The 11,157-nt window shown below is 35.5% G+C and overlaps 2 protein-coding genes across 2 annotated transcripts; one reads left to right on the top strand and one right to left on the bottom strand.

Annotated features, from left to right (window-relative positions):
• Nucleotides 1-1,577: 1,577 nt before the first annotated feature.
• LOC114385924 (probable pectinesterase/pectinesterase inhibitor 12) lies at nt 1,578-4,446 on the bottom strand. The gene is made up of 4 exons (XM_028345956.1): nt 4,437-4,446; nt 3,541-4,249; nt 2,667-2,869; nt 1,578-2,495 (listed from the first exon to the last, which is right to left on the bottom strand). Exons 1-4 carry the CDS (start codon nt 4,444-4,446, stop codon nt 1,744-1,746), a joined length of 1,674 nt encoding a protein of 557 aa, XP_028201757.1. The 3' UTR covers nt 1,578-1,743.
• A 2,995-nt stretch (nt 4,447-7,441) lies between these two features.
• Nucleotides 7,442-10,009, top strand: LOC114387660 (putative pectinesterase/pectinesterase inhibitor 45). The gene is made up of 3 exons (XM_028347865.1): nt 7,442-8,700; nt 8,978-9,138; nt 9,263-10,009. The coding sequence occupies exons 1-3, from the start codon at nt 7,589-7,591 to the stop codon at nt 9,952-9,954; spliced, it is 1,965 nt and encodes a 654-aa protein (XP_028203666.1). The 5' UTR covers nt 7,442-7,588; the 3' UTR covers nt 9,955-10,009.
• Nucleotides 10,010-11,157: the final 1,148 nt, after the last annotated feature.

The following is an 11,157-nucleotide window of genomic DNA, read 5'->3' as shown; positions in this document are numbered from 1 at the left end:
ATAACGGAGAGACGATTAGATCTCTCCCACTTTTCATAAAGATCAACAGCATCAGGTTCGCTAGTTTCAGTAATAGTCGGTGGCTCATCCTTCCTTATAGCATAGTCAATATCCATCTAGCCCAAATGAAGGAGAACTCTTTCCTTCCAAACCTTATAATTAACACCTTTCAAAATGGGAAGGTCACAAGAAATATTCATAGATTGTGAAACTGCAAACAAACACACATGCTCATTAAGAAAATTCGAGACTAAACAAATGTCATGTTTTGTCAATGCAAATCATGTCTCAATATATGAATCTAGTGACACAAAACTTGCCTGTGGGCTAAAGTCCTACTCAATTAGATTCATCATGCAACTTTATGATAAAACTATTAAATCATGTTCTTTTCCTTAATTCGTGTGGGTAAATTAAGAAATATAATTTAATATTTTATCTTAATTAATCATACAAATATAACAAAATTCCTGTGGGTAGATTTCATCTCATCACATATGATTAATCACAATTAATATTTCTAATGTGATTATAAATTTAACATATAATTTTACTCAATTAAAGATGTTGTGGCTATTCTCTAATTTAATAAAATTATATTAATCACTTAACATTCAAAAATAATCCTTGCATAAACATACTTAATAATGCAAATGTGCTCAATATTGAATCATAAAAATTACATGTATACCAATTCAAAATAACATTGCACGTATATTCATTCAAGATGTAATAAACTTTAAAGGATCAAATTCAATGCATACCAGTATTTAACATAATATTGCATGTTCAGCATAACTTAGAGACACGCAATTTTAAACAGTTTGTGCATAAATGATTTATCCTTCAGAAGTTATAAATATACGTGAACTGCACCTAATAAATAATTAAATTGCGCTAGCTTAGCGGCAAAGGGAGTCATTTCATGCTTGCAGGGCAAGGGTTCAAGACCAGCCCAAGGTGTTTTCATTTCATTTATAGGTAATATAAACCACATCTACCACTAGATCAAGTCATGCTTTGTTTAATATTGTTAGTTTAAAATATACATTAACAATTCCAAGGCAGTAAACAAAACACACACATCTTCGTCTTCAACCTCCAGCGGGTCATAAAAAAAATTGATTATTACCTCGATTTCGAAAAACCCACACCATTATATACATTTTAGACACCCAAAAAATACGTTTTAAATCATAGAAAAATTAGAAAACTCATATCATTCCTAATTTTGATGTTATTTTGAATTAAAGAGACTTAAAACATAACACCCATATACTCAGAAAATAAAGTTCGCATAATAGGAACGACCCAATAAGCAAGACAGAGGTACAAATAGGCTCTGATACCAAATGTAAAAATATGCATATACTGATCTAAACATGCAAATCAATTTAAATGACATATTCAGATCAAACAACGGAAATTAAAAAATATTACGAGCGTACCTCCCGCCATTGCAAATTGAACACGAAGCGGCGCACACACGAACCTGAAAGACAGTTTTGTTCTTCCAGACCCTTGCTCACTCTGAATAGATGGTGTATTTTTCTGAATAGAGAAGTGAGTTTGGTGATACAAAACTGAGAGCACCTCATCCTATTTATAGAGTCTGTCCATCACAGAACTCAACTTTATTATCAGAACGTGAGATAAAGGATGGGTACGTGATTTGTTACTGAAGGTGGTTGCAAATATATTTGCAAAAATATGGATTGAATGTGGATGAAAAATGAACTAGTTTCAGAAATAACTAAATTTTCCAAAATAATAAAATATAAAAAAAACGTGGAACGTGAATGCAACGTTCCAAACACAAATCCCTTCAACAAAAGGAAACAAAGTAGATTCAAGCCAATCATGTCCATCATTAATGAACTCTAAAACTGTGAAATTAAAGGCATCATCATGATCCATTGCATGGTACCCAGACCATTGTACACGGTTATCAGTGCTGGAACCGAGTCCATAATTGTCAAACTCTCCGTAATACAAGGTGTCCAATCCTTGCTCATTAGACCACTTTGTCCAACCCTTTGGGTCAATGAAGTCATCAATGTAGGACTCAAGGTAAACGGTGCGAGAATATATCCTCCATGGCCTCCCAAGGTAGCTCTTCACACTAGAGTCATCAAAGTTAGCTTTGATTGAGTAGTATTGGATTGAGATGCCAGTGTTCTCATTTGGGCTATCTCTGGATTGTGCAGTGATAACAGTGTATTGGCCAGGCAGTGGTTTTTTGGATACAATGTTACATCCTTGTAGAACCACTGCTGCATTTCCAAATATGAAATCTATGGTCCCATAAATGTCACACTCTCTATAGAATTGTCTAAAGGAGTGAACGAATAAAGTGTCTTGGTAACCATGAATTGCACATCTGTAAAAAGCAGTTAAGTCTGCATTTACCCTCAAGGCCACTGCTTGCTGCTTCTCTAGCCCTGCGCTGTTGTTAAAAGCTATATCACGTGCCAGAAATCCTTCACCAGAAACCGCTGAAAAACATAGAGAGCATAATCATGTAATTGCCACAAATTACTTATATACAAGCTAATTTGTATAAACTCTTTAGCTATATGAAAGAAATTTCACAAATTAACTTATACATAATAAGCTGAATTTAACTTAGAAAAACTTATGAATTGAAAAGGGTCCAACGTCTTCACCTAGAGTTGCAGAATTGAAAGTGGTGCATCCATCACCTACGCTTCTGTTACCAGTTATGACAGTGACATCACTTCCATCGCCAAGCATCACAATGTTGATCTTATAGCTTTGGATTACCACATTTTCCTTGTAAATCCCTTCTTTGACACGGATCACTGTTCTATCCCTGCTGTTATTTGGAGCAAAGTCGATGGCTTCTGTGTGTTAGATTTCATCTTAAAACCAATTGGCATTAAGTGAAGTTGCCCAACAGATATATAAGCCGCACTCCAAGGATTGAGGCAGCCGATGTGGGACTTGGGTATTTCCCAATACACCCCCTTCACGCCCAGCACTTATTGGTCTTGGTGCGTGAACCACAAATGGTGGGTACTCGTCGCAGCGGAAGTGAAGACGAGGTCCCAAGGTCAGAACCTGCTCTGATACCATGTTAAATTTCATCTTAAAACCAATTAGCATTAAGTGAAGTTGCCCAACAGATATATAAGCCGCACTCCAAGGATTGAGGCAGCCCAATAAGTGTTGGGCGTGAAGGGGGTGTATAATACCCAAGTCCCACATCGGCTACCTCTATCCTTGGAGTGCGGCTTATATATCTGTTGGGCAACTTCACTTAATGCCAATTGGTTTTAAGATGAAATCTAACATGGTATCAGAGCAAGTTCTGACCTTGGGACCTCGTCTTCACTTTCGCTGCGACGAGTACCCACCATTTGTGGTTCACGCACCAAGCCCAATAAGGGCTGGGCGTGAAGGGGGTGTATAATACCCAAGTCCCACATCGGCTGCCTCAATCCTTGGAGTGCAGCTTATATATCTGTTGGGCAACTTCACTTAATGCCAATTGGTTTTAAGATGAAATCTAACACAGTGATGGTGCTAAATTTCCCAGTTCCATCTACAGCCACAACAATCACTTCATTTGGGTCATATCCATCCCCATCTGAGTCTTGAAAGAACCCTAGGTCAGTGCTAGATAGCCACTTTGAATCACCCACCAAAGACTGGTTTTCAGGAGACCCCATCTCAGGGTTTGAGAGAATTGAAAGAGAATTACTTACATGTTTGTAAGTGTTGACCACAGATTTCACCAGAACTGGCTTCATGGTACCAGAAGCAGAATCTAGGCCTTCTAGGCATGTGTTCTTGTTGGACAGGGCTGCACTGAGGTATATTCTTGCATCAATTAGGGTTATTTTGAAGGAACTGATCCCCGATAGTGATCTTTTTAGAGAAGCCAATGTGGATTGGTGGAGTTCCCTGCAATCTTGAATTGCTCCTTTTTGCTTCTCTTTGATGTTTGAGGGTCTAACATTGTTGAAGAGATTTAACAGCTTAGTGGTTTCATATATTGCTACTTGGAGGGACTGAAGGAAGTAGCTGTTTGAGTTTGGATTTGTGTCTATTGGGATGGACACATTCAGTGAATTGAAACAAACTTCTGGGTATGGGGTGGTTATGCAGAAAGATCTTATGGAAGAGAGATCGACTTGAACTGTTGTAGAAGTATTAGAAGAGTTGATACAAGTATGTGAGAAGAAGATAGCAAACAGAAGGAAGAAGAGTTTATGATAAGAATAAGCTATGAAAAATATGGAAATAAGTAATATTGGAAAGAAAGCAGCATGGGTGAAGATGTTGAATATTTGAATTTTGGTACCCTTAAATAGTACACTTGGGATATAAGAGTCATGGTGGGACAGTGATTAGAATCTAGAGTAACGTGGGGTTTGAGCTAATGTATTACAGCTGGAATTAATATTTGCCACCTCTATTCATATTCACTTTGACTTCTTTTTTTTAACCCTCTACTTCATATTCATAAGGAAAAAATTAACTAAAACAAAATTTAATCAGAAAAAAAGTAAAATCTAATCAAAAATTATTTCTGTTAAGAATCGAATTTGGATACTATTTAAATAATTTAATTTTAATTTTAACATATTAATAATTTATGTTTAATTACATAATTACTCTTACTCTTTTTTGAGTTTAAGTGGGGCACCTTTTTATTTTATTTAAGACTTATTTTTTGAGTATTTAGCCAAATGAATAAGAGGCAAATTATGAGAAAATAAAAAGTTGCATTAATTACTTTTTGGAGTGGCAACTTTCTCTTGGAAGATAATGTAAAATTGTCATGTGTTTCTTGGAAAGAGAGACATTGATTGCATGTTAGTGAATGATTAATTAATAGATAGTATTCTTCTTTATGAAAAAATTCTTTTTTTTAACTCCTAGAAGGATTTCTAAATAAGCTTAGCTAATCAGGTCCTAGGTTATTTCTGTTGGTTTCATCATTATGATTCACCTCCTAATACACTCGTTTGTTTAGATAACATACCATTGATACTAGTAAAAACGGCCTAATCGCTTTGTGAATCAAGAAAGGAGCACATTAATGTAATAAGGGGATTTTTTTAGGTTTAAACATAATTACACTAAATAAAGTAATAAATTAAAATTAAGGTGCGTGATTGCACCAAACTGAACCGGGAGCATAGTAGAATCAGTCCTGGTCGTCGTAAAAAGAAAGTTGGTGTTGTTCCAAATACAGATAATTTCGAGTACGTCTTTTACACCCATCAAGTTTGTTTTTCTCTCTCTTCAAAAAGAAAAAAACTTTTTTTTTCTCTGTACTCGATAGTTCCCTGTTGGCTGATGTGCATGTTGATCATCACATTCTGAATACAACGACTAAAGGGACCGTGAATAATACGATCGATGGCAGATGAAACAAACTGTCGAGAATCAAGGCAAGAAAGATGAAGTCATATATGGTTCAAAATATATTCTTCCTCTGATGTCAACTATAAGCAATAAAATTTTCTTGTTTTTTTTTATCTCAAATATAAGCAAATATTGATTAACGAAGCTTTGTTTAATAAGATCATCTTCAAAATACTATTTATTTAATAAGATCAAAGATTTTTTTTATGCTTGATATCAAATTCCAATGAAAAATAGTTTAGGAAAAAAAATTATTTAATTGAGAATGACACAATTTAATAAAGTTAATTAATTTTTGGATAAATATTTTGAGTTGTTAATTTTGCTTAGTAGATATCTTTCCCTATTTTGTTCTTCAAATCATCAAATTTTTTTATGGTAGTTTTATACTATCAAAAAATTGTAACATCATAAAATAGTCTAAACATATGTTGAACTAGTAACATTTTATCACTTAACTATTATATCAAACATTTTATCACTTAACTATTATATCAAATTAGTGACCCAAATAAAAAGTCACATAGTTAATACATCATCACTTAACCGCACCATGATATTTGATGGGATGGAGTAAAATGTAAGAATAAACTCTCATTTTTGTCTCTAAGAGTGTGTTTGGATGGAGAAATTTAAAATTTTGAGAAATTTTAAATTCTAAGAATTTTAAATACTTGAATTGAAATTCTTTTATTTTCAAAATTTTGTATTTGGATAAAAAAAATTAAACTTATGAGATGAAAAAAATGAATTAAAAAAAAAGAAAATATGGTTGGTGTATTAGTTATACGTGTTCCTCTATGCTCACACCCAATCGATATTTTAGAAGCTCAGACGGTATTATTTTCTTGAAGAAGATTGTAAGAAGAGAATTTCAATTTGTCACCTTTTAGAAGAAAATTAAAATTTCAAATTTTTAGTTGTTTAAAATTTTATTTTAAAATTTCAAAATTTTAAATTTTTCATAAAAAAGTATCTAAACAATGAATTCTAAATTACAGAAATTCAAATTTTATAATAAATTACTTTCCTCAATTAAAATTCTTTATCTAAACGCACACTAAAAGATATTGGTGATTGCAATTTAATTCCTAAAACATCTTTAGAAACAAAATAGTTCTTGAAAACTTTTCTATTGAACACTTATTAAGTCCTTCCGTCATATGTCATTCAATAATTATATAATTGGTAAATTAGCCCCATACAATACATAAATACAGGAAAATAAGTCCCTAAAAGAATTATGCATTTAATTGAATTACTCCTTCAATTTAAAATTATGTATAATATTATTGACAAATTAGTCCCCTAGAAGTACAACGTGCCCTTTGGTCTAATTTTGTTGTCTTGACACGGGACTTCATTCTTTGAAACCGGCTAAAGATGTATGGATAATGTTATTTGACACTTTGAGAAAGAAAAAGAAACATTGGTATGATATATTATATGATTCCATAGGAAGAGAACAATAGAAAAAAATATCAAATAATTAAGTGTTTATTAATATATAAATATCCATTTATCATTACCGAAATACATATAATACAAGCTGAAAAATGAAGTATAATGTGAAAAACGATACTAAAAACTTAATAATTAAAATTACGAAAAAAATAATTAATTGCATGTTAAATAATTTACATAATTATTACATTATCAACCATAAATTTTTTAATTATTAGTCATTATTCCAAACCTTGTAATTTAAAATGACTGTATTAGCTGGAAGATCGAGTGAATCATAATGACCAAACTAGCAAAGCTGGTACTTGTCATACATGTTTCTACTTATAATTTTATTACCACAAGTGTTGTCTTATTTTTGGAAATGGACAGAACATATTTAGAAAAGAGTTTTCAAACCTGATCTGAGTATGAGAGAAGTTGACAACAAATGAATAACTACCTCACATCACCGTATTATTCCTTGCAGGTCCTTAACCAACTTCCAAAAATAGAAACACCTGAAACATCTCTCGTCCACACGTGCATGCCCAAACAATGATAAAATCCCAAACGCTCATGCAAGAAAGCAAAGGGGAAAGAGCCTAACATTAAACCAAGCAACGCTCGGTTCTCTTTTCTCTTTCACCATATCCATTGTCCCTTAAGTCTAAGGCAGAGTCTCCCCTCTGCCTTAGACACACCAATAATTTGCCAAGAAACCGAACCCAACCCAACCGCAACAACAATGGCGTTCCAGGATTTCGACATGATCACCGAGAGGCGGAGAAACGAGCAGAGGCTCAAGATGAAGAAGAAGATCCTCATCAGCGTCGTCTCCGCCGTCCTCCTCGCGTGCGTCGTAGGCGCTGCGGCATTCGTCGTTGTCCAAAGAACAGGCACTAATGCAAAGCACGCCACCCCAATGCCACAGAACACCGCCACGCCGCACGTGGATCAGAACTCCAGGATGGTGAAAATGATCTGTGGATCCGCAGAATACAAAGAAAAATGCGAAAGCACGCTCGAAGAAGCCCTAAAGAAGGACCCCAAATTGGCTCAACCCAAGGATCTTATCATGGTGTCAATGATTCTTGCGGAGAAGGAGGTTACCAATGCCTTCGATGGAACTGCAAAGATGATGGGCAATGCGTCCGAGGAAGAGAAGGGTGCGTACGAGGATTGCAAGGGTTTGTTCAAGGACGCCAAGGAAGAGCTTGAGCTGTCGATCACCGAGGTTGGCGACAACGACGCGGACAAGCTCTCCACAAAGGGTGCTGAACTGAACAACTGGCTCAGTGCGGTTATGTCTTACCAACAAACCTGCATTGATGGTTTCCCCGAAGGGAAGATCAAGGATGATTTCACCAGCATGTTTACTAACTCTAGGGAGCTTGTGAGCAATTCTCTTGCGGTTGTTTCGCAGTTTTCTTCCTTCTTTTCGATCTTCCAAGGCGCCGGGGGGATTCATCTTCCTTGGGAGACTACCAGTGATGATGCACTGGCACCTACTGCTTCTGGTTCTGCTTCTGGTGCCGGTGCTGGTGCTGGTGCTGGGTCTGTGTTCGGTTCTGATCCCTCTTCTTTTGGTCTTGGTTATGCTTCTGCTCCTGCTGGTGGTGTTGCTCTTGCTCCTGGTGTTGCTCCTGCTCCCGGTGCTGCCCCTGGCCCAGTTCCTTCTTTGCCTGCTGGTTCAATTCCTGCATGGACGGGCTCAGTTCCTGTTTGGGCCGGCCCATCCGAGTTCTTGGGATCAAATGAAAAGCCCACACCTAATGTTACCGTGGCCCAAGATGGCAGCGGAAACTTCAAAACCATCTCTGAAGCTTTGGCTGCCATCCCACCACAATACGACGGAAGGTATAACTGTTTTTACTACTTTGTGTCACTTATATATATATATATATATATATATATATATATATATATATATATATATATATATATATATAAACAAGGTATAGAATAAAATTCACTATCATATCACATGTTTCTTATAAGTTAAGGAAGTATTTATTAACTTATTTTCTGGAGAGAAAAAACAACTTTTTGAAATTAATGGGTAACACACTATATAACTTCAATATATTATATAGTGTTTATGCATGCTCATGCAAGGGATTTATTTTTTATGCAGGTACGTGGTTTATGTCAAAGAAGGAGTGTACGATGAGACCGTGACAGTGACAAAGAAAATGGTAAATTTAACCATGTACGGTGACGGACAGCAAAAGAGTATCGTCACTGGAAACAAAAATTTCGTGGATGGAGTCAGGACCTTCCAAACTGCATCATTTGGTAAGTGTAAACTCTCTTCACAATCAACCTCAAAAAACTGATAACAAGGAATAATTGTTAGCGTTCTTTCCTCATTCCTCTATTAAATAACTGAACACCATTTTTGCATGCACAATTAATGCAGTTGTACTTGGAGAGGGATTCTTGGGGAAAGACATGGGATTCAGAAACACAGCCGGTGCAGAGAAGCACCAAGCAGTGGCCGCAAGAGTGCAAGCCGACCGAGCCATATTCTTCAACTGCGCCTTCGAGGGCTACCAAGACACTCTCTACGCCCAAACCCACAGACAATTCTACCGCGACTGCTACATCTCTGGAACAATCGACTTCATCTTCGGCGACGCCTCCGCGGTGTTCCAGAACTGCACCATGGTGGTAAGAAAGCCACTGGAGAACCAGCAGAACATCGTGACAGCACAAGGGAGGCTCGACAAGCAGGAGAACACCGGCTTCGTCCTCCAGAAATGCGTGATCAAGGCCGACACCGACTTGGTACCCCTCAAAGACACAATCAAGAACTACCTCGGAAGGCCGTGGAAGGAGTATTCAAGAACCATCATCATGGAGACTCAGATTGATGACCTAATTCACCCTGATGGGTTTCTTCCTTGGGAAGGGAACTTTGCCCTAAGCACACTTTACTATGGTGAGTACAACAACAATGGGGCTGGTTCTAGCACCACTGCTAGGGTTAATTGGCCTGGCCGCAAAGTCATCAATAGGGATGAGGCTACCAGGTACACGGTTGAGGCTTTCTTGCAAGGGACATGGATCAATGGCACAGGTGTACCAGCTCAACTAGGCCTGTACAGTTAAAAGGCTCTAATTAACATCATCATGTTTAATAAATATGTATACCAGTTGAGTTGAATGCTCCAGCTAATTTAATGTATTCTAATGTTTTTTATTTGAAAGGGATTAATAATACTATTATTTATGATTAATAATACTTTTATTCTAATGTATTTTTCACACGTCACAATAAAAATTAATTATAATTCCCAATATATTATTGCAAATAATAATTCTTCAAAGTTCAATAGGCCCACTGTCTATGTGTAGTGAAATACTTAAATTAAATCATAGTGTAAAGAGATTTCTCGTTGATATAAACGCCAACAGAAAGAAGAAATATAAACACAAAGTGAATAATGGATGTGACGACCCTAAGCAAACACCACATGAGCCATTGTCTCCTACACGTACACTCATAGTTATTAAAACTGGACTATTCTGACCAGTTCGACGGGACCCATATTCAGGGTGATCCAATTAAGTTGTAGTAGGATGGAAAATGCAAGCAATTCAATTTAACTCATTTGGTGAAATCTGATAGCCTGAACCAAGTTGGCACGGTTTGATCGGGTTAAGAATTTTTTTTTAATTCCATGTTAAATTATTAATAATTAATTATTATGCGACATATAATATGTTTTTATAATATTTTTTATCTTAATAATAATATATAATAATACCATATTAAATTTTATAGTGCAGCAAAGGCATCCGAAAGGTCCTCTTAAAAATCGGTTTATAAGGGGGTGGTCTACCCAACTATATAAACACTTATCATATTCATGAATTACCCGATGTGAGACTATTCTTAACAGTATTTTATATACTTTTTACTAGATTTATTTATGATATTTGATAACTTTTATATTTAATCCTAAAAAATAATTTTTTTTTAGTTATTTAATGATAATATCAAAATACAATAAATTATTAATAAATGATTATATAATATTTATAGTTTAATCATGACAATGAATTTAATTTTGGCCTATAAAATATGAATCAAGCACATTTTAGTAGGTAATCCACTAGTTGAACCTTTGGTCTAATTGATGGACGAAATAAGTCAACACAATAATAAACTCAATAATAGAGTAAGGCAGCGAAAATAAATTCTCTCAAACTTGCAAGAACCGGTAAGGAGGACTGATAAAGTATAGAGCGCAAGATAAGAATTAAAGAAAATAGAGACACAAAATTTGTTTAACGTGGAAAACCCTCAAT

Source organism: Glycine soja, chromosome 15 (genome assembly GCF_004193775.1).
Source record: "Glycine soja cultivar W05 chromosome 15, ASM419377v2, whole genome shotgun sequence".
Taxonomy (NCBI): domain Eukaryota; kingdom Viridiplantae; phylum Streptophyta; class Magnoliopsida; order Fabales; family Fabaceae; genus Glycine; species Glycine soja.
This window is presented reverse-complemented; position numbering and strand designations above follow the sequence as displayed.